Source organism: Hyaena hyaena, unplaced genomic scaffold (assembly GCF_003009895.1).
Source record: "Hyaena hyaena isolate Hyena2069 unplaced genomic scaffold, ASM300989v1 scaffold_8, whole genome shotgun sequence".
Taxonomy (NCBI): Eukaryota; Metazoa; Chordata; class Mammalia; order Carnivora; family Hyaenidae; genus Hyaena; species Hyaena hyaena.
This window is the reverse complement of record NW_024080640.1, coordinates 3,243,085-3,265,204: the sequence shown is the minus strand read 5'-3', so window position 1 is coordinate 3,265,204 and position 22,120 is coordinate 3,243,085. Positions and strand designations below refer to the sequence as shown.

Genomic DNA, 22,120 nt, shown 5'->3' with positions numbered 1-22,120 from the left:
GCCTTCGGCAACAAGATAAAACCACATCTAAACCTTGAGAGACTTTTTAAAAAAATTAATTCTCCCCCTCTTCTGGATTTTTCCCTCCTACTAGCTTTCAAGATTAGCTTTTAAGTCAAAGATTTCCAAATACCAGTCAGGCTATATCTTAATCAATGGATAACTTAAAAATACTAATACTCCAGGCCTACCCTTTGAATCGCCTCATTATTTACAGCCTGATTTGGTCAGAATGGACCCAGATTCACAGTATCTTGGAAAAGGGCTAAATTGAAAGAGCTACGAAGGATTCTGATTTATAAAGGAGAGAAAAGGGGAAAAAATGAACAAAAAACCATAAACATACTTAAAAAACTTAGGAGTCGCTGCTGTGGCCCTTTGCATCTCCTGGGCCATCTTACTTCGGTTAGCTTTTTTGGCTGTTTTTGTTTGCATTTTTTGATCCCTTCCTTTATGCCTCTAATCAATATGCTTTCCTGGTTACTGCTTCATTTGAGACATTATATATATTACCTTCCTGCTGTGGAGGATGAGGATTTAGTTCTCATTTATGGCATCCCACTTCCCCTGTCTCGTCCTCTTAGTTTCTTTATTGGTTAACTTTGTAACTTTTAGTAAATCCTTCATCTTCATTTCTTGTACCATCAACCACAGAGAGTAAGAACAGTAAATACCTGCTCGCGCTTCCTAATTGCCAGGCATCCTTCAAAGCACCTTATACATACATTATTGCGGCCACACAATAACAATGACTGAGCCAAGAGCCAAGAGCTAAGCCTTGATCCCCCAACGCTCCAGGTCATCTCGTTCTAGAACTGTACTGAGGTAGCCACTAGCCATGTGTAACTGCTTATACGTAAATGAATTAAAATTAAATGGAACTAAAAATTTAGTTCTTCAGTCACACTGACCGCATCTGAAGTGCTCAACAGCCAAGGGCTACCACATACTGGACAGTGCAAATATAGAACATTTCCATCATCACAGGAAACCATTGGTTTTGTGCTGGTCTAGAAGCTGGGCCTTTCATCTGAAGGGAGTATGGAAACTGGATGGTTTTTACCAATGTTTTCTCCTGTCAAGCAGTTACTACTAAAGATTAGCTGCAAGAGAATTATGGTCACACTGTTCCATTATAATAGCTTAGTAATAGCATTTGGACAAACTAGAATTTCATGCCTGTAACTGAAAGAACAAAACCACCCAAACCAATGAAGCCACTGAAACCTCTTCCCACCCAACCTAAGACGGGGCTTAACTAAGAACCGAATTAGATACAAACAAGAGTTCTTTTCGAAGCTCTGGCTGGTCTAGAGTCTAAAAGGCCCAGGGGCCATTACTTACTCCTGATAGGCTTCAGGGGAGTGGACTTCAGAGGAGGCAAGAGAAATAAAGCAAAGGAATCGAGACTGCTCTGCATGATAAATGTATTAACTGTCAGGAGGGCTGAGAAGCCCAAGAAATTAGGGGGTAGAAATTGTTGTTTTCCTCTGGCTGACTTCTGTTAGAATATCAAAGATTATCTGTCCTGGGAAGGTACATTTGATCCAACAGTTTGTCGATGGAAACCCTGCAAACTAAGAGGCATCTGTGCGATTCTGGATGGGAGACCTTCAAAGTGGCCAGACTTGGGAGTGTCCACACCTACACCGGACATCAGAGCCTGAAGAAAAGCACTGCTGGGAGGGGGATCCTAGTAGAGGGTGAAGCGGCACAAAGCAGAGGTGTTGGAGAAGGAAGCATCTGGAAGACAGAGGTCAAAACCAGGAACTGTGGTTTCATCCCCAAAGGACCCCTGTGAAGGGCTCAGCTCCTCCTGGGGCTTCTTCCTTGTCTCACGAAGACAGCCGTGACTTTGTACGTTAAGATTCACGTTTTCCCTTTGAGTTCCCTGTAGCCCCTCCAGCTCTTTGGAAAGGCCTTGGTACATCCGTACAGACGTGGCTAAGTGGGAGTTTGGGGAATACACAGAATGGGCCAGAGCAAGGGAGTGTGGCCTGCCTGCCCTGGTCACTCGCTCCCTTGCTGATGTCCTGAGGGGACAGTGGTAGGTCCAGGAGTCCCAGGTGGTGAGCAGAGAGAGGGACCCACAGCAGGTGGCGATGGAAGGCAGACGACTCGCAGACATTACACAGAAAAGTGGACCCTGGCAGGGTGGGAAGGGGGTGGTGGAGGCGGGCAGACCGACGCTTACGTCACGGAGGCGAGCTCGCATACCTGCAAATTACCGTCCGACGATCGAGGGAGCCTTGAGCCAAAGAGATTCGGATAAGATTTATTGATCAGATTGTTTTAGAAAACCAACAGCAAAACACTGACAAGGTACATAAATACAGATTGGACATTGTCGGGTAAATTCACTATTTGTCCTACTGGCCCGTAGGACACCAAATACGGTGGAAAAGCTGTCCTGATCATATGGCATGCACACCGGACTGCAAAAGGACTTGCACACTATTTAACAGGACTGTGGCAAATAGCTTTACAGTAAGGCAAGCATCGTGTGCGGCCTAAGCACACCCCGTACGAAGAGCCACGCCCAGGCCTGCCCTCACACACTGTGCCAATGTTCCCCTTTCCCGCCTGCGTCCTTCCAGTCAATTCCTCATTGGCAGGTGCCTTTATGGGGAGGTGCCTGGCGCTGCCCCTGCTCAGACTCTGTGTACAAGGAAGTGGCTTCGGAGAAAGTCAGTGTGTTTCTGATGCCTCCTTTGTAATCTAAATGTGCAACTAGTAAAACAGCAATCGCTACGGCTCAGTGAAACCGCTTCGGATGTACCCTGTACACTGACTAAGCAGGGCCTTTCCAAAACTTCTATAAGGTGACAAAGTAAAATGAAATCATGAAAATTATACTAAAAACATGGTACCACTTTTGAAGCACAACTCAGAACTTCTTTTCTGTCACACCAGGTTAAGAGAAGAGGTCGCTTCCCGCCAAACCAGTGACCTCAGAAGGGAAACCGCGTCACTGGGCGCGATCCGCAGCGGCACCCAGGGGAGATGCAGAGCTCTACGAAGCCGACCTCGGGCCCTGCTGACGTCCTCAGAGTCCCTTGGGAACTGGGGGAGGGACCAAAGCACGTTAAGCTAACATTGACCAGTTTTTGGAGCTCATGATCACGGGGCCCTCATCCGTCCTGGAGCTCGACGCCAGAACGGTGAAGGAGGAGGAAAACGGCTTCTGGTGCTACATCAGAGCACTGGGCAGGTCGCCACTTTATACAGACACGGCGCCACTTTCTAAACGTCCGTAACACCACATACGAACAAACTGGTTTTTCAGAATGAAGACCAACACAGACTTACAGGGTAATTCAACCTTTCCTCCATGCCAAGCTATATGGCTGGAAAAGGTATTCCCAAAGGAAAAGATAAGGCTCCTGCAAGAACAGAGGAAAAGCAAGTGTTTGTCAAGAGCCAAAGAAATGTGTTCAAACGATGGGACTCCCTCTGCATCCCACACAGTAGCATCTTCTTCCTCTAGGTGCTAAGAGGTCTTTGGTGGTTATGGGAGAGGCAGCCTAGAACTCAGGGCAGGGAGACTGTGCCAGAGCAGAGGAGTGAAAAGTTAACATCTCAACTCAGGATTACCACCCGTGGGTCCTAATTCCAGCATTTAACAGCTGGCATCAGATTGACAATTACAGCTAACAGGGCTGCGTATATGCTTGCTGGTTTCCAGCCCTCCGTGATTCTTCGTTTTCATTTCTAACTATGTATTAGCCCCACTCCACTGAAAAGGAGGTGCTTGTGGGAAAGAGGTAAGGAGGAGGAAGAATATAAATGAATCAACTGTTTGATAGAAAAGTTGAAACACTGATTATCTATGAATTTCAATGATCTGTGCTTTACTCTTGCTACTCTGGGTAACCAAAGGTCACTGTTAATAATCCTTTTGCTTAGAAATATTAATGTAATTTTATTATTATATGTTTAAATCTAGCTATGTAATGGACATGAATAATTTAGAGCAAATTTTTACACCATGTCACGAGGGCCCTGAAAAAAGATTCTGCTAGTGGAAAGGACTTCAGTTTGGCCCCTGAAGGACAGTTAAAATTTCATTCTATTCTATATTGGTTAATAGATTTTCCAGAATGTGGAAAATATTTTACTAAATGAAGAAAGCATTACTGTCTTCATTTAATAAAGTATCATATTCACAGATAAATTAGTATGTACATGGGAGAGCTGACAGTATTAAATATTAGGTTTTAATTCTCCATTTAGGAAATTCCTTACAGGTAGACTTCTTTTTTCACGGGCAAAGAAATGTAGTAAGATATGCAAACATGAGATAGTACAAAAATGACTGAGGGAAAGTCTCAACTCTAACAAAACCCAAGGAATAAAAAGTCTTTAAGAATTGGGGTAAGAAAACAAGGACTTGAAAATCCAGATTGACCAAGAGCTGGCTCATGCTAGCTGGTCACATCTCAAATTCTTGGTATACGTTGACTCTAAAGGAATGAGCTGGCTTTCCCCCAGGGCAGATTAAAAAAAAAAAAAAAAGTAGTCTACCTGCTTTATAGTTACACCCTATATATAATCTGTATATATCCATATGTGTTTCTATATATTGCACTTAAATTTACGGGACTGCAGTAAGACGGCGGGGAGTGCCTCAAAGAGGCAGAGAAGCAGCAGGCATAAACTTTCCTAAAACAAGTAACAGTGTCAGGAATTCAGGGTGCTGGTTACAGGTACACTAAATGGCCGGGAACCCCCTATATAAAATCTAGTCATCTACATTTAAGTCATCATACACACAGTCTCATTTGGCATCCAGAACATGTGCATATGTGTGGTTCTATAGCACTCAGAGCTGGTCATACTACATCGTTTTCACTAGTGTTATATTAAAAGAAGACACTTAGACCAAGGATATGTACTTTTATAAAAATGTCACATACAAGGTCTTGGATGTCAGGTCTCCAAAGTCTACCTGAAAGAAGACTGCCCTCAGAAGGCTGAAATCCTTTTTGCTAGCAAGTGTGGACTGAACTAGACCCTCTTTCTAGCTCTCCAGTGTAGCAAAGCTACAGACCTGCTCACTTCCCAAGGAGCATGGAAGGGTAAGCACAGAGGCCGAGCATTGAGGCTTTGGTCCCTATGTAAATCCATGACAAATACCCTTTCACCACTCTAGACCGCGTAGCTTATTTCCCTGGATGTAGTCTACCAAATATCCAGAGGCCAGGCTGGAGTCACGCAGTCAAGTTTTGTTTTGAACTCATGGGGCTGTTCAACCTGACTTGCTCCGGAGAGAGCTCCTCACTGGAGTAAGCTTAGCAGTGAGTGGGAAGAGGTTAAATGTCAAACAGACTTGGTCATGGCGATGGGGGTGGGACCTCTAGAGGAGTTGCTTCTTGTTCTGCCTCTGTCCCATACCCCTCATTCCCCCAAAAGGACCCAAATGCACAGGGGAGTGGCATCATAAGACCTTGCAGAATATGGGCTCCATGAACTCAACCATCCATTAGAAATGGGATGTTCTAATAAGGCATGGAAGTTAGAGTCCAAGTCTAGAGACCGCAGGTTTCTCGTCCCCAGAACTCAACACTGGATGGGGACTTTTTAGCCATAACTCAAAGGTGATTTTCAGTCCACACATGAGCTAAAGAGATCCCTTCTGAGATGAAAGAAAAAAGAAGAGTAACTTTAAAAGCTAAGTGAAAAAGAGGCACTTAAAGGAAAAATGTGTCCCAAATCTCCCGTCTGAGTCTCCTGTTGTGAGGTGACCAACGGGATGATCAGCACTGTGCCTTCTTGTATGCCTTCAGCACCTTTCGTACACCTGAGGACTTCCAAATGTTCACGTCTCAGCGACTTGCTCAACTACTCTAGCAGCCTGATGGCAAAGAAGTGAAAACTCGGGTCACTCCTTTTTTTTTTTAGAGTTAAAACACAAAACAAAACAAATTGGAACTAAAATTTCACACCAAAAAACTAACGATCCTGTTGCATTCCTTCCTCATGCTAGTTTTTAAAATAATAGTTCTTCAGGAAGGATGACCTGTGGCTTTTCCCCTAAGACCTTTTATCCAATAACTAGACAATTACTCACAGCACCATGCACAGGAAAGCAGACAAAAAAAGAGGCAATAAGCTAAGGGAAAAAATCAAGGGCCAGGTGGCTTTCTAGAGATAAAACCCATTGCCTGAGAAAATGGCAGGTGCATGGCCCAGTGTTCAAGTTCTGAAAAGGAAATGGCCAATATGATGGTCAGAGCTCACAGCCTGGAGCTGAAGCCCTCCCCGCCTTGCTCTCTTCTGGCCTCTCACATGCTTACTTTTATGCCCCAAGGCATATGTAGGGTCCTCAAGCCCTCCCCCACCCCACGAAGAAGTCAGAGCTACTTGAAACCAGTAATAATAAGCACAAGGGAATTTCAAAACTGCCCAGAACGAAGAACTCTGACCACCATAAATTTCCTTGATTTGAAACACTCTTGGTGCCATAATTTCTAAGAGCGACAATAAACAGCACAACTAAAACACACACACACACACACACACACACACACACACACAGAAGCCATTTGACAGCCAAATCTAACCATTGCTGGCACCATAAGAACGAGGAAAGAAATCACAGATCAACAGTTGCTGAGCTGCTTGACTTTCCTCCAAAGTCAAGGATGGGTTTGGGTATCTGTGCAGCAAGATGTTGACTGGTGCTACCATCAGATCCAGCCACTCAATTAGAGGCGTCTTGGAAAACATGAAGTCTGACATCTAGGCTGGCCTGGATCCTGTACGATTCTCAAGGTTAGCCTTCTGGTTCTTGTTCTTGTTGCTGGATTTACATTTAAAAAAAAAAATTTTTTTTTTTCAATGATGCTGCTTTAATTTACAGAGCACTGGCTGACATGGTCATAGTTTCAGAGAGCCTTTAAAAAATTCTCTATCTTATCTTGATTCGTAACATTGTTAAGGTACTTTCAGATTTTCCCTCAAGTCCATCCAGGAAGAGGGAGGGCGGGAGTATGTGTGTGTGTTGAGGCAGGAGGGAGAGAAGCAAAGAAAGAAGCACGAGGGAAAGGGAAAGTGCCAGAAACTTAAAACCAATTTACGGAAAGGCATCTGATGTATTTTCTGAATAAGGCCTTGATCAGGGTAACCAATTCTACACTGCCCATAAATAAAGGAGTCTCTTTAAATTAACATTTCCAGTATCAACGAACAGTCCAGAAATCCTCATTTCAAGCGCTCGATGAGTCCCTGTGTGAGTCCGAGGTGCAGCAGCTGTGTGCGGGAGAGGTTGGCCAGGTTGGGGAAGGCTGCGAGCAGCTTCTCCCACGCCAGTTCCAGCAGGCTCGGCACCACCAGCCAGATCTTAAACAGTGACCCAGTCCGTTTGTTTTCATGGATGTTCACCACTCCTCCGTGAATGTACATGCAACCAGCCTATCAACAGACGGCAGTCAAAAGAGAACAAATTCAAATGGAGAGAAGCAGATACTTATAGGCTGGAGAGTCAGCGAGAAACTGCACAGGGGGCCAGACGGAGATGGGGTGAAACGAAAAGAATTTCTCACTGATCCCAGCATAGTGCAGAGATCAAGAAGGGTTTAAATAATAAACGGGGAAAATTGTAGCTTTTTTCTTGTTTTCACTTCAAGGAACATTAAAGTAACATTGTATTAGGTATTCACTGTGCCGAATACTAGGAATACAAAGATGAAAATAAAGCTCTTTGCCTTTGAGAAACTAGTGGGATCTTTAAGAACGAGGCATCTTGGGGATAGAGCTATTCTGCCCTCCCAGAAAACACCTTTTATATCACTGCCGGGGCCTAAATGCCACGCACAGCATTTCTTTAATATTTATGCTGCTCTTTTAAACTGTGTTTGATTGTTTTTCTCCCCTTTTCTCAGAGGAAGGCTAGCTTTGTCTTGAAGAGAGTTTCAGAAACACATTCTTTATCCAAGGTTTGTAATATCAGAATCTTTTTTTCCTTGCTAATATCACTAGAGACTTATCACCTGCAACTAGGTAAGGAAGACATGAACACAAAAACTTACCGGTGTAACAGCTGCACAGTGAAAATACACTGGCTCTGGCATGGTAGCTGGGAGCTTTACCCACTGAAAAGTCTGCAGATTCAACTTCCAGATATCTCCCAGGATCACTTCTCCGTTATAGCCCCCACAAATAAACACATCTATCAAGGAAAGAGAGACCCATAATCACACCAAAGGAAAGAGCCAGTGCCTCAGTGTGTTTCGTAGATCACCGGACAGGCTGATAGGACATGCTCAGTGGGTTCCCCTGTCCCACAGAGGGCTCGGGCTGAGGGGTCCTCTCCTGAGGTTGTCTTGTCCCTCACTGAAGTACGGATACTATGTTGCGATCTTTGCTAGGACTAAGGATGCAAGCCTCTAAGCAGGCCTCATGTCTGGGTCCTCAAATTCAAATACATATAGGTTGCCAGGCACAGGAAGTGAATGAACAAGAAGGTCCAGCACAAATAAACAGACAGAAGGTCCAGGGAAACAAACAAGAGTGCATACGCTCTGCTCCAGCTGACTGATACCATGTAGAGAGTAAGGTGAGCAACTGCCAGATCTTCTGTTTTTTTCAAGAGAAGATGGAAATCTAGATTTTTTTTTTAAGTCAAACACTTTGATTCTAAGTGTTATCCACTAATCCAAAAACTTTTCATACACATATGAGCCAGACAAAACATAACTGCAGGCCACCAGTTTACAAATTCTTCTTCATCCTCTAGAAAGGATGGACACCTATCTGCCCATAGTGACAATGTCCTCCATGCAGACATTTAACCTGAGGAGAAACATTCACTGCAATGCTCAGTTTGAGGGCAGAAAAAGTGGTTCTTCCAAACGTTCTTTAGCCGAAAGAGGATAGTTTGAAGCCCCGTTTGATGTATACAGTTTTTTAAGTTCTTTAAGCCTCCAAAATCAAAGTTTTTTGTTTTTCATTGTGGTTACTTTGTTTTTGTAAAATTAGATAGTTATAACTGGACAACTTGTAACAAAGTCTATGTATTCACACTAAATGCCTCCAACTAAGGCTGAGCTCCACTGGTGTACTGCTGGGCCTCGACGAATCGAATGAATAGATGTCTTAATTCAGGTGTAGATCAAGTTTAAGCCAATACTTAATTAAACTCTAAAATACACTGGGAACTTTTTTGGCTGAGATTCAAGAGAAGTTCGGCTCCAAAGCAAGGCACAGCTTTGCTTCCTACAGGGGCAAAGCTCAACAATGCCACTATCTCCAAATCTTACCAGAAAGCAGCAGCATAATAAAAGGTATGTCTGTACTAGAGATGGCAGCATAATCCTAGCCAAATCCAAGCAGAACTGCTGAAAGGATACAGGCTATCAAATTCATTTATACACACCTTCCTCCCAGGAAAAATGGAAGGGGGCATACCAAATGATAAAATAAGCTGTAAATTAAAAGGCAGGAGGGTTGTCCAAAGAGGAGTCATTTATCACACTCAGATGAAGTCACCTCAGCTGCCTTCTGAAGCCATACAATACCTCTGTTGTAATATAGCCAAAGAATGAGCTAAGAGTCCTGTTTGGCATCAGACAGAACACAGCATAAACTTGAGAAAATACCACTCTGACGGACTTATTGTAATTTTAATACTTTGTCCACCGAGGTGTCCACTATATGTCAAGATTATCAGTGTTACCCACCACAGCCACAGACATCGGGTGGGGTGGGGTGCTGAAAGGTCAGGTGGCATAATATAAGCTTATTTATCACCGATTTTTGAGTTCTCTGGTAACTGAGGGCACCCAAACCCCCCACTAGTTTACTTGATGAAAACTGCTGAGGGAAGCATAATTTTATGGATCTCCCTTTAAGTTTAAACTATAAGAAATAGACTCTTCTCAAAGTGATGTCCTGTTTAAGGAGCTATTATTAAGAAAGACATTAAAGACATTCTCAGGGCACCTGGGAGGCTCAGTCAGTTGAGCGTCTTGATTTCAGCTGGGATCATGATTGCACAGTTCATGAGATTGAGCCCCACATCAGGCTCTGTGCTGACAGCATGGAGCTTGCTTGGGATACACATTCTCTCTCTCTCTCTCTGTCTCTCTCTCTCTGTCTCTCTTTCTCTCTCTCTCTCCCCCCATCTCTCTCTGCCCCTCCCCTGCTTACACATTCTCACTCACTCTCTCTCAAAATAAATAAACATAAAAAAAAAAGAAATAAGACATTCTTGGCATATACATTTACAGAAATGAAACTAGAACGTTCTTCAGAATACTTACCATTTTTTATTTGAACGCAACTGTGACATCTTCGGGCTGCAGGAAAACCTGCCAAACACATGAACACAGAAATCCCATTATCCACAGAAAGACTAGAATGATGTTGATGTGCCACGGTGAAAGACATACTAGGAGTAACTCACTTAAAACAATCCCTTTGTTGCATTAAGCAAACATTGACTCGTCCTTCCAATCCTTCCTTACTTCACATTAAAATAAAGCCACCCGAGTCTCACCGTAAGTACAATGCTCAGGTGCCAGGGGAACAAAATGGGGGTTACTAATGGCTTTGCCAAGCCCTTAAGCCCACAAAAAAACCAGGTGGACCTTGATTCTCAATGCCTGCTTCCTAACCCATCCACATTTCCCTACTTCCACAGAACTCCACAATCCCCCTTCAAAGTCTCTGCATAATTGGGGAGGAAGAATAATTGGGCTAAGGGATAAAATAAGTTATAATACCAGTACAACAGATATTTTACTTGTCATATAACTCAATAAAAGTACTTCTTCCTTTCCAAAGCAAGTAAAAATAGAACGTATATTTATTAAGGAAAAATGAATCCATAATTTAAATTTACCTATTTTTTCGTGGGGTTTTGTGGCAATCTCCTCCCATGCATTCGTTTCAAGGTTGTATGCATGGATCTTGGGGAGAAAAAAGAAGAAGATACACACACATAAATAATTTTAGCTAGGCTGAAAACTGGAATTTTTATAATTTATTTTTTATTGCTTTAGAGAAGGAGCATGTGAGCAGGGGAGATGGGCAAAGGGACAGGGAGAGAGAGAATCTTAAGAAAGCTCTGCGCTAAGCGCAGAACCTGATGCAGGGCTCGATCCCACAACCCTGGGATCATGACCTGAGCTGAAATCAAGAGTCGGACACTTAACTGACTGAACCACCCAGGCACCCCTGAAAATGGAATTTTTAGCAACAGCCGGTAAAACATGTATTCTTGGTTGAAAAGTCTTTGTTTCTTTTGCTCTTCTCTGATTTTCCTTAATTCTTTTTTTTTTTTATTTTTTTTTAATGTTTTTTATTTATTTCTAGGAAAGAGAGAGACAGCGTGAGCAGGGGAGGGTCAGAGAGAGAGGGAGTGACAGACTCCGAAACAGGCTCCAGGCTCTGAGCTGGCAGTGAGCACAGACCCCGACGCGGGGCTCGAACCCACGAACCGCGAGATCATGACCCAAGCGAAAGTCGGACGCTCAACCGACTAAGCCACCCAGGCGCCCCTGATTTTCCCTAATTCTAATATAAGGCAAAACAACATTAAATGAAGCAGTTGACAATTAAGCAGATAGAGGACTCCAAGTTTTTAAAATCACAAAAAAGTATAAAATTTGGAATTCTGCAACTGCCACTTTTTTTTGCAATGAACGTGTATCATTTTTTTTTATACCAGAAAAAAGCAACTGTTGAGAAGAAAATATGAGAGTGCAGTTTTGACAGAACTCAAAAAAGACCAATAAGGTTCCAAAGCAGACCAGGAGCTCCGTAGCCTAACCTAGATTTCCCCTGGGAGATGTGCATTTAGAAAAGCCACAGGGAGGGGTGAATAAAAACCCTCAGAGTACAGCTTTCTAAAGTGAGTGACGCAGAGCCCTAAATGCACTGTTCTTTTTGACGTCGCGCTGATGACGAGAGACATTCTGTGGGACGTTCTGAGCAACTGGCTCCAGTTCTCACCAGTTTCTCCATTTAAGCTACTATGTCCTCCTTTTAGTCTCTTTCCTCATCCAGCTGTACCTGGGTTAATTTCCATGTGTTTTTAGTGTGTGATCAATAGAGCCATCAACTGGAAAGCCTAACAGGGGCATAGAGTTTGGCCTTCTGTTATAAAGAGCACGGAACACAAAACAGGTGTTAATAAGGAACCTGTCCAAAAATCCCAATACCCACAGTAACAGAATGTTGCTTGTATGAAACATGCCTCCTTTTCCTAACCTTCTCTCTCTCACTGTCCCTCATTATGATGATGATGAGGATGATTTTTAAATATACCTTGTTTAAGGAATAAGCTGTCCAGGAAGTACCACCTCCCAAGATGTAAATCCTCTGCCCATCATGTGCAATTTCATGTCTGTATCTGAAAATATACAATAAAATCCATCTATATTAAAGTGAAAAACGATCTACCTAAGATTCAGCTACAAGGCTTTTTTTTTTAATTTTTTTTTTTTTTTTTTGTTTTATTTATTTCTGAGAGAGACAGACAGCGTGAGCAGGGGAGGGTCAGAGAGAGAGGGAGATGCAGAATCCGAAACAGGCTCCAGACTCTGAGCTAGCTGTCAGCACAGCGCCTGACGTGGGGCTCGAACCCACGAACTGTGAGATCATGACCTGAGCCGAAGTCGGACGCTTAACCGACTGAGCCACCCAGGTGCCCCAGCTACAAGGCTTTTTACTGGATAAGTATACATAGTAATAAATTATTAGAAATAACCGAGGTGGTCAACAACAGTGAACTGATTAAATAAATTACAGAATATACACAAAACAGATTAGTGTGCAACCAATAAGAAGGTAGGTGTAGAGTATGGTTAATATATTGGAAATTTCTTTTCATGTCATTAACTAAAAAAAAAAAATTCTCTCATGTAAGAGCAGATAGGCTATAATCTCATTAAAAATTTATAGTTACACAAATATGCACAGAAAATAACTACAAAGATACATCCAAAATGTGAACCCTGGTTATCTTCAGATTAAGCTTTTGTTTTTTATTTTCTTCATTTGGCTGATCTGTATTTTCCAGATTTTCTAAAAAGGATCTGTCTACATTTCATTAGAAACCCTAGACTCTGAGCTTTCATATGAAGATACTTATTTAATAGATACAAAGATATCGAAAAATTATGCTACATAGAACTGTGACTATAATGTGAAACAACACCTACCAGAACTTTTATCCAAGCAGTCTAGCTAGAAGCTGGAACAATTTACAATATGTCCATAAAATGATTCAAGAAGGCAACCATGTGAAAATGCTTTGAAAACTTAATCTATTTCCTCCTTTCTTTGAAGGCCCTGGTGCTAATAAAATAAGTTACATCAAAATTATTCCAGTAGCGGTCCACCTCCCAAGTCCTCACACGGTAGTTCCGCAATCAACAGCCCACTGACATACTGCAATCTTAGCACCTCTATTCCATTTTGTTTAAAGGAAACAAAGAGTTAAGTGCATTCATCTAAACAGAGTGCATACAAAAAATGTTTCCTGTCTTTGCATAACTTTTTTAAGTTTATTCATTTAAGTAATCACTACACCACCATGGGGCTCATACTCACAGCCCTAAAATCAAGGCTTGCATGCTCTTCTGACTGAGCCAGCCACGTGCCCCTACTGTCTTTACTTTTAAACAGGAGGGGGAAAAATTAAGTTTTTCCACAGAGCTTACTTCTAAGAGACAACTCCTATCAGGAAAGAAAAGCACAAGGCCTATGCCTGCTCCTAGAAGGCAGCTAGGAGCACCATGTGATGCTTGTGTGCTTAGCAGGGCACTGAAAATGAATGGCCTCCCTCCCTCCTTTCCATCCATCCGTCCGATCAATATTCATTGAGTACTATGATGGGAACTCAATGTGGTGCAGGCCACAGGCAAATGCGCCTTCTTCTGGGGTTACAGCTGCAAGCAAATGAACCGAAGAATCCCAATGTGCAAGTGAAGAAGGGAAATCAAAAAAGTAACTAGAAAGTAATTGTTTTGTCTGTAATATGATATTTAATTACAATTGCTACCATTGGTTTTTTTCTTCAATGTGTTGCTATCTTCTTAATGCTGAAAAACTTAGGTATAAAAGAAAGTAACATGAGAAAGAATCTACAGTTAATGGAGAAATATCACTCGTTAACCAGAAGACCTTTCTTTAATGCTCAACTGGGATCTACCAGCCAGTTAGCTCTTTTAACCAGGCCTTAAGAATTTTCTTCAAACCATATTACCAACATTCTGAAAAGAGTCAAATTTTAGCAAGGAAGAATAAACATGCTTTAATCTTAGAACCTCACCTCTCTTCTGGCAGATCACAGGACAGGTTGTTTGGTTTCAGTTGTGTCCACTCTCTGGTATTGAGATCTAATTTGTGCAGATCTGTGCTATAAATATAGCCAGTTGTCCCTCCAAAAACATAAAGGGAGCCATTGATGATCGCCATGGCCTGGAAAACAAGGAAATGTGAATACCACTGACTCAAGAACACTTGATTGAAGAATGTAAACTTATTAAATACCCCAAAATCAGACTTTATGCAATTCTTTTGTATTTTTTAACCTTCTAAAATATCAGAACTTTAAAGGATTAAAGATTTTAGAGAACCCAGAGATTACTTTTAGACAGGCAGAGCTTTCCTCAACCGGAAAGCAATCCTACCTAGACAGGCCAGGGTATCCCTTACGGGTCGTAGCCAACCCAAGAGTGTATGCATCGTGGCCATGAGCACTTCCATGCAAAGCTGCTTCTCTTTCTAAGCAGTGTGAAGAAAATCACTCTCAGGAAGAAGAAGCAGATATGAAAATAAGCCACCAGACCTCCTTAAGTAAAATGCCTAGAGTCAGCAATCATAAAACTTCACGTTTTCCACCAGACTCTTCTTTAGCATAGGCTCAGCGTTTGTTATGATTGTGTATCAGAGTTGATATGCCTCCTGTGGTGGGACAGTTACCAAGTGTGTGCCTCTACACAAGGTATTTACCAGCAGTACCAAAGCTGGCCAGCTTGAGCAAGAAGCCAACGCTTGCTTGTTTCAAGCTCAGCCCATTACTTTCAAAGGGTCTCTGATGCTGGTAGGTTGCTCCCGATATTTTGGGATGTAACTTTCCAAACCTATGATTTGAAGCACTGGAATGTAATTAGAAACTCATCTGCACATAATTTGTGTTTTAGTTCAGATTAGTCTGTATAACAATCTCGTACCAAGTGCAGAGATCATCTCCTCTACTCCTTAGGTCAGAAAGCTCTCTACAGAATCAAATTGTTCTAGGGCTGATGGCGCCCAGACCATACACAGAGCCCGATCTCTCACCGGGGGGTGGGAGTAGGGATGCGGTGAGTCCAGACATTTAAAAATACTTCCGTATAGATCTAGATCACGATCCCAAATTGGATTAGAAACAAAGAGGGGAAAAAAGGAAAGAAGAAGGCAAGCAACCAGATTTATAAATTACGTCATAATCAGAACTGAAAAATCATGTATTTGCCCCAGTGAATTTTATTCTCTATTAAAAACATGGTAATAAATATTCTGACATTGTCCCCTAAACTAGAAAAATCTGCAGAAATACATCCACCGTGACTGGCTACAGACTGGTACCTGTCCATATATACGACTGGGTTTCTTCCCGCGACAGCTGAGCAAAGCCCATCTCTTATACTTCACGTTACACACATGGACGTCATTGCCATTGCTCTCGCCAAATGGGATGCCTGTACCTCCAAACACCAACAGGTTGTTTCCATGCAGCACAACTAGGGAAGGAGAAGCACAAATTCCATTTACATACTGGCTAAACCCAGAATAACTGAGAAACTGAAAAAAGAAAATACCTGCTTTAATGGTCTCAGAAGGTAGTTCAAACCACTGACATCTAACCACTGCAAAGTACTGCAGAAAAAAGCTTAATCCACACCATCCAAACTGTGTCACGGAGCCAGCTCATTGTTAGGTGTGTGACACGTACTCAATACATATTTGTGGAGTTCATGAAATACTGTATATGACAATACTAAAAGACATGAGCTTGTGACAGCACAGCACAGCCTTTCAAGACAGTTCAAGTGGCAGCAAAGCAGAGGAAAATGAAGTATTGTCTTTGCCGTAGCAAGGGCCCAGCAGGACTCCGGGTGAAGGGATAAAAGGATCGTTCTGGTTTTGCCAGGGGAATGAATGGTCTCTACACTTTAAATTATGGTTTCTGTCGCCTTAATCCTCCACCAGATAAAAAGAAACACCAATATCCTGCTGGTAACTCTGGTGTCCTTCTGTCTCTTCTGTTCCTGCAACCACACACATGCATGCACACACGCACACACACACACACTCTTTCTCTCTCTGATGACAAATGCTCCCAAAATAGTGCTACTGTATTATTTCAAGGGCATTTTTTTTTTAAATCAATTCTTCAGTTAATACAGTATAAGAATCAGCATGGGCTCTGGAGCCAGCTAGCGAGGTTTCAATTCTCATGTGACCTCAGGAAAGTTATTTAATCTCCAAGTTAATCTTCACAACAGCCCTATGAGGTGGGAACTAATCTTATCTTCTCTGTTTTTAACAGATGATGAAACAAAAGTGGAGAGTGGTTTAAACACTGGTTGAAGGTTTCCCAAAAAGAATGCTGCCAAGCTAGGATTCAATTCCAGGCAGTCTAACTCCAGAGCCTGCAGTCTTAGCCATTTCCTTAGGGCATCTCTACAGCCTCAGTTTCTCTTTTTTATTTTCTCCTTCCAAATTTTTATTTAAGTTCTAGTTAGTTAACATATAGTATAACACGGGTTTCAGGAATAGAATTTAGTGATTCATCACTTACATATAACACCCAGTGCTCATCCCAACAAATGCCCTCCTTAGTACCCATCACCCATCCATCCCACCCACCACTCACCTCCCTTCATCAACTCTCAGTTTGTTTTCTATCATTAAGAATCTCTTCTGGTTTGGTTCCCTCTTTTTCTCCCTTCCCATATGTTCATTTGTTTTGCTTCCTAAATTCCACATATGAGTGAAATCATATGGTATCTTTCTCTGACTTATTTCACTTAGTATAATACACTCTAGCTCCATCCATGTCATTGTAAATGGCAAGATTTCATTCTTTCTGATGGCTGAGTGATAGTCCATTGTGTGTGTGTGTGTGTGTGTGTGTGTGTGTGTGTGTATGTCAGTGGACACACTTGGGCTCTTTCCACTCAGTTTCTCATTTGTACAATGGCAATAATTCTAGTTTGTGCATTATAAAGATGTCGTGAGGTAAACAGATACTACGCGTGAAGTACTTTGTTCAGAAGCTATTATTGCCATTATAAGCTCCATTTGTTGATCTTCTACTATACTGTGCATTGTGTGTGTGTGTATATACATATATATACACACATATGAAACTTTATATTGAACCCTCCGAGATATTACTAATCTCATTGTACAGGTAAGGAACTTGAAGCTAAAAATCATCAAGCAAGTGAATGGTACACAGCTAGATTTAAACTCAGGACTATCTGACTCCCAAGTGATTCTGAATCATCATGCTGTATTATTACATACTAAAAAGCCTATCCATGAACAGGGTTTAATCATATTACAGTATTATTATGAATGATGAACAAAAAACATGCGACTCTGAACCTGTTCTCATAGACATTTCATAATTATAGTCCAAAGTTCAAAACTGCTTGCACTCACGTGACATGGATGCCAATTCCCGGGGCATGTAGCCATCTGTGCCCATCTGGTGCCACACTCCTGTAGCAAAGTGATACCTCCAAAGCTCCCTGAAGAGAGGGTAGTCTTCGTTATCTGGCCCTCCAGATTCATCGTAATCTGGGTTATAACCTCCAAACACATAGAGGTTGGTATTATCTGCCACACAACGATGTCCACTTCGTGCTGGTGGAGGTCTGTGGCCTAGGAAAGAAGAGGACAGTTTTCCACAGATGGCCAAGCAGATTCAAAGCACAAACACAATTTGGTCACAATTATTTTAGTTTTAAAAGGGTATTGGGGAAGATTTATAACGTGGATTTACTTTTTATTTACTTAGGTTAGTTTATACATTTGCACACACTACTTAAGGTAATTTTAAGGAGCTAGTCTCCATTTCTATTTCATACAACTACTTATAGATTTTGGAAACTGTAAAAAACATATTTTTCCAAGGGAGGAAAAATAGCATTATAAACTCAAGAAAATGGCTGACAACTTGAAATTTGCAAGAAGAGAAGGAGGAGGGGTTTAATAATCCAAAAGCTAACGGGACAAATTTTCTTATTTCCTTAGGGGAGAACAAAAACACAGGCCAAGTAAATTAAACTGAAAACATTAGAGAACTACATAAATATAATCACAAATGTGAATGAATCATGTATAAATAAAAATACACGCACATAAAACCTATGATTTGTTCACAATATATAATTACACACTTAAAAAGAAAACTGGCTTTCAAAGAGTTATAGGAAAATTTAGAATTTAAATCCCTCTCCAGACATTATGGAAGTTAACAAAAAATATCCTTAGAGTTATCTCAAAGAGCATCTTTCATCCTATAAAGAGCTTTACTAAGGAAAGCTATTTCTACAATTTATATTTGAAAGCTTTCTGAAGCTTTCTATAATTTCTGAAATTACATCAACTAGTTCACAAAGAATAACTTCATGATTAGAGTAAAAAAACCTACAATTTTATATTATTTCTATTATTCTTATAATTTTTTATACCACTCCACATAAACCCTGATCTAGCTATAGAACCAAAGATGTTTAAATACATATTGGATAGAATAAGAAGCTACTATAGTTGTCCGTTACCCTAAAGACTTAATCTACTTTCTTATACTAGGAATAGGTACTAGTAGAATGTTAATTAATATTTAGGACAATGCTGGACACCTAACAAACTTGTTATACAAATAAATATTTATTATCAACCTTACATAGGCCTTATATATTTTCTTAGTCAAAATCCCACTTCCTAGGGTATAATTTTAAATAAGAACTGAAAAGAAATTGCACAGACCTAAGAGACACTAAAAAACTCATGAACCACGAATCACTGAATCGCTCAACCCCAACTTCTCAGTCCTGCTTGAGAATCTTTGATGGTTCCTTCCTGTTCAAGCACAGTCCTCAGCTAGTGATTTAGAGCCTTTGACGACCTAACTTTGTCCTCATCTCTCACACTCCTGCCTGTTTAAGTTTGTCTCTCAGCTTGGAAAGGTGTGTCCTTACCTTAGACCTTGGCTTGACCTCCTACCCTTCAACGCCTACTTGTGGAAATGCCTCCAAGTCCAGCCCTTATAGCTTTCTCATCAATAAAACCTGTAGGGCCCTTACAGTTCAGCACCCTACACTTCAAATAATAGGATATGCACTTGCTATAAGATTATATAAATACAGGAGTATATTAGGCAAACTATAATCAGTTAGAAAATTTACTCATGAGCTGTGATTTACCTCAAGTGAAGAATTCAATTTCTCTTTCTACGAATCTTGAAACACAGAAAGTGTGGTGTGGAAGAAAGAGCAAAGGCTCCAAAAAGTATCTAGATTTGAATCCAGGTTTTTTCTAACTGCTACCTTGAGCAAGTCACTGACCCAGAGTCTCAGCTTCCTCATCTGCATAAGGGGATATTATTCCTGTACCTCACAGATGTTTTCATAGTGTTATTAAAATGTTTATTAGTAAGTTTTATTTTAATGCTTATTTTTGAGAGAGAGAGAAATAGAACGCACATGAGCGGGGGAGGGGCAGTTAGAGAGGGAGTCACAGAATCCAAAGCAGGCTCCTGGCTCTGAGCTGTCAACACAGAACCTGACGCAGGGCTCGAACTCATGAACTGTGAGATCATGACCTGAGCTGAAGTCGGGCACAACTGACTGAGCCACCCCAGTGCCCCTAAAATGTTTAATGGTTTATATGTGAATCTTCCAAGTATCTGCAAGCTATTTGAAGAGAGAGGAATGTATGTGTATTCATCTTCCTAGCACCAAGCCTAAGGCACACAGAAAACACTTAACAAAAACTTACAAATTTAATTCTTCTCTACTTATTTTGTTAATGTTTGTTTTTCTTCTCCAAATAGGTTATAAGCTCCTCAAAGGCAAAGGTCATATGTAACAATTATTTGGTACTATCTCTAACACCTAATACAGTTGGTAACAGTCACTGGAAGTTTCACTGATTTTAACTTTAAAGAAAACAATGACAGGGATGAGCAAAACAGTGTACAGCTCTCAGTGGACTTTGATATCATTATACTTAAGATATACTATTTGGGGGGTAGGGAGTAGATTGCACAACATCTTCTCAAAATACAAATGTTTCTGAAAGTTAGTGAGACAAATTTAGAGGCACCTGAGTGGCTCAGTCACCCCAAGTCTGACTCTGGTTCAGATCATGATCTCACATTTCGCGAGTTCAAGCCCCGCACTGGGCTCACGGCTGTCAGCCCAGAGCCGGCTTCAGGTCCTCTGGCCCCCTCTCTCTCTGCCCACCCCCCACTTGTTTTCTCTCTCTTTGTCTCAAAAAGAAATAATATTTAAAATAAACATATTTTTAAAATATATAAAGAAATAAAAATTAGTGTGACAAATTTAAAGAAAAAACAGAACAGAGTTGCTATGGTCACCAGATGGGAAACTCTAAGAATCTCTATAATGTCAGTCACGTTACTGCCTGGAGTCAACAGTAATTTTTTTAAACTGCTTTTGGACAGATATGAATAGACACACAGTATATTCTAGGATTTTCTCTAAATGGCCGCACAGCAGATATTCTATTATAAATATATTGACAACTATTTTTGTTACAAATATAACTCAAATGTATTAAAGGTTGAGGAGTTAGTGAAAAGACAGTTTTAATTTATCCACTCATTCTTTAAGCCAAAAATATTATCAGATACTTGCTATGTGCCAGGTACTGTGTAAGATGCTGGGGATACAGTGATGGGGAACAGGGATACCATTAGCATTTCTGTCCTCTGGAGCTTATAGGCTAGTCCTACATTGTCCAGTGCAGTAGCCACTATCCACACATTAATGTTGAGCACTTGAAATGAGGATGATCCAAACTGAGATACGCTCTAAATGTAAAATGCCCACTGAATTTCAAAGACTTAATATCCAAAAACGAATGTAAAATTATAAATTTTTGTATTGAATATACATTGAAATGTTTTTTATATCCTGAGTTAAATAAAGGTAATATTAAAATTAATGTCACCTGTCTTCTACTTTTTTAATGTGGCTACTAGAAATTTTTAAATTTTGTGGTTTACATAGCATTTCTATTGAACAGAGCTGGTCTAACTCAATTGCTGGCTTTTGAGCAATTTCATTACCTTTGCAAGTTAAACTGCTGGGCAAAGAGAATCTGATCAATTTTTGATAAATATTAAACACCCTGTCAAAAAGTCTGATAGCTGGGAGTGAAGAGGTTACTCTTCCTTCTCTTTGGTCAGTAACTAGAGATTTCTTTGTGCATATTTATAGCCCAAGAATGACTAACGTATCAGGAAGTCAAATTTTATTTTGAATAAATCATGGGAGTTTGTCAGGGCTAATGTCATGGAGACTAAGCACTGATTTTCATTATGTGGGATATAGCATAGGCTCATCAACTTGACTGAAATAAGATTGGGTTTTAGACTATTAAATAGTTCTCTGAATTCTCCCCCAAATTCTCCATGTGCAAATCTCACTTTCCTAAAAATGACTTGCTGCTATTAAAATCATCCATAGAATTAGGGTACCTGATTCAGGAACTTCCACTAGAAAATGTAAAAAATTCAAATGCGAATTTGTATGCAGAGGTGAACTGCTAAAACCCAGAAGGCAACCTCCAGCTAAGGCAGCATGCACCTATGATGTGCGAGCGTGTGCTCACCATGTCACAACAACTTGCCATTTACCCCAGGGAGTACATCGGAGCTTATGGTAACCAGGAAAATGGGCTTCAGTTTCTAGCCCAAAGGAAGAAAGCAGCTAGCTGTCCCTCATCAGGTGACAGATGATTAGGGTGCTGCTAATGTTTTCACTAATACAATATTTTAACAAAGCTTCCTTTACGTATAGCCAGGTGCAAATGTCTGAGTATTTCTGGGTCAAAGGAATATACACTTTGTTTTTTTAAAAAATAT

At 41.0% G+C, this 22,120-nt stretch overlaps 1 protein-coding gene across 2 annotated transcripts in view; it reads right to left on the bottom strand.

Annotated features, from left to right (window-relative positions):
- Nucleotides 1-2,259: 2,259 nt before the first annotated feature.
- Nucleotides 2,260-22,120, bottom strand: part of KLHDC10 (kelch domain containing 10) — a 75,312-nt gene continuing 55,451 nt past the window's right edge. For both annotated transcript variants that reach the window (XM_039243482.1, XM_039243474.1), the window contains exons 3-10: nt 17,665-17,886; nt 15,580-15,734; nt 14,279-14,427; nt 12,271-12,355; nt 10,844-10,910; nt 10,263-10,310; nt 8,031-8,170; nt 2,260-7,413 (exon numbers count right to left, since the gene is read on the bottom strand). In XM_039243482.1, coding sequence (XP_039099413.1) covers nt 7,204-7,413; nt 8,031-8,170; nt 10,263-10,310; nt 10,844-10,910; nt 12,271-12,355; nt 14,279-14,427; nt 15,580-15,734; nt 17,665-17,886 — 1,076 coding nt within the window. In that variant the 3' untranslated portion in view covers nt 2,260-7,203. The remainder of the gene's footprint in view (nt 7,414-8,030; nt 8,171-10,262; nt 10,311-10,843; nt 10,911-12,270; nt 12,356-14,278; nt 14,428-15,579; nt 15,735-17,664; nt 17,887-22,120) is intronic.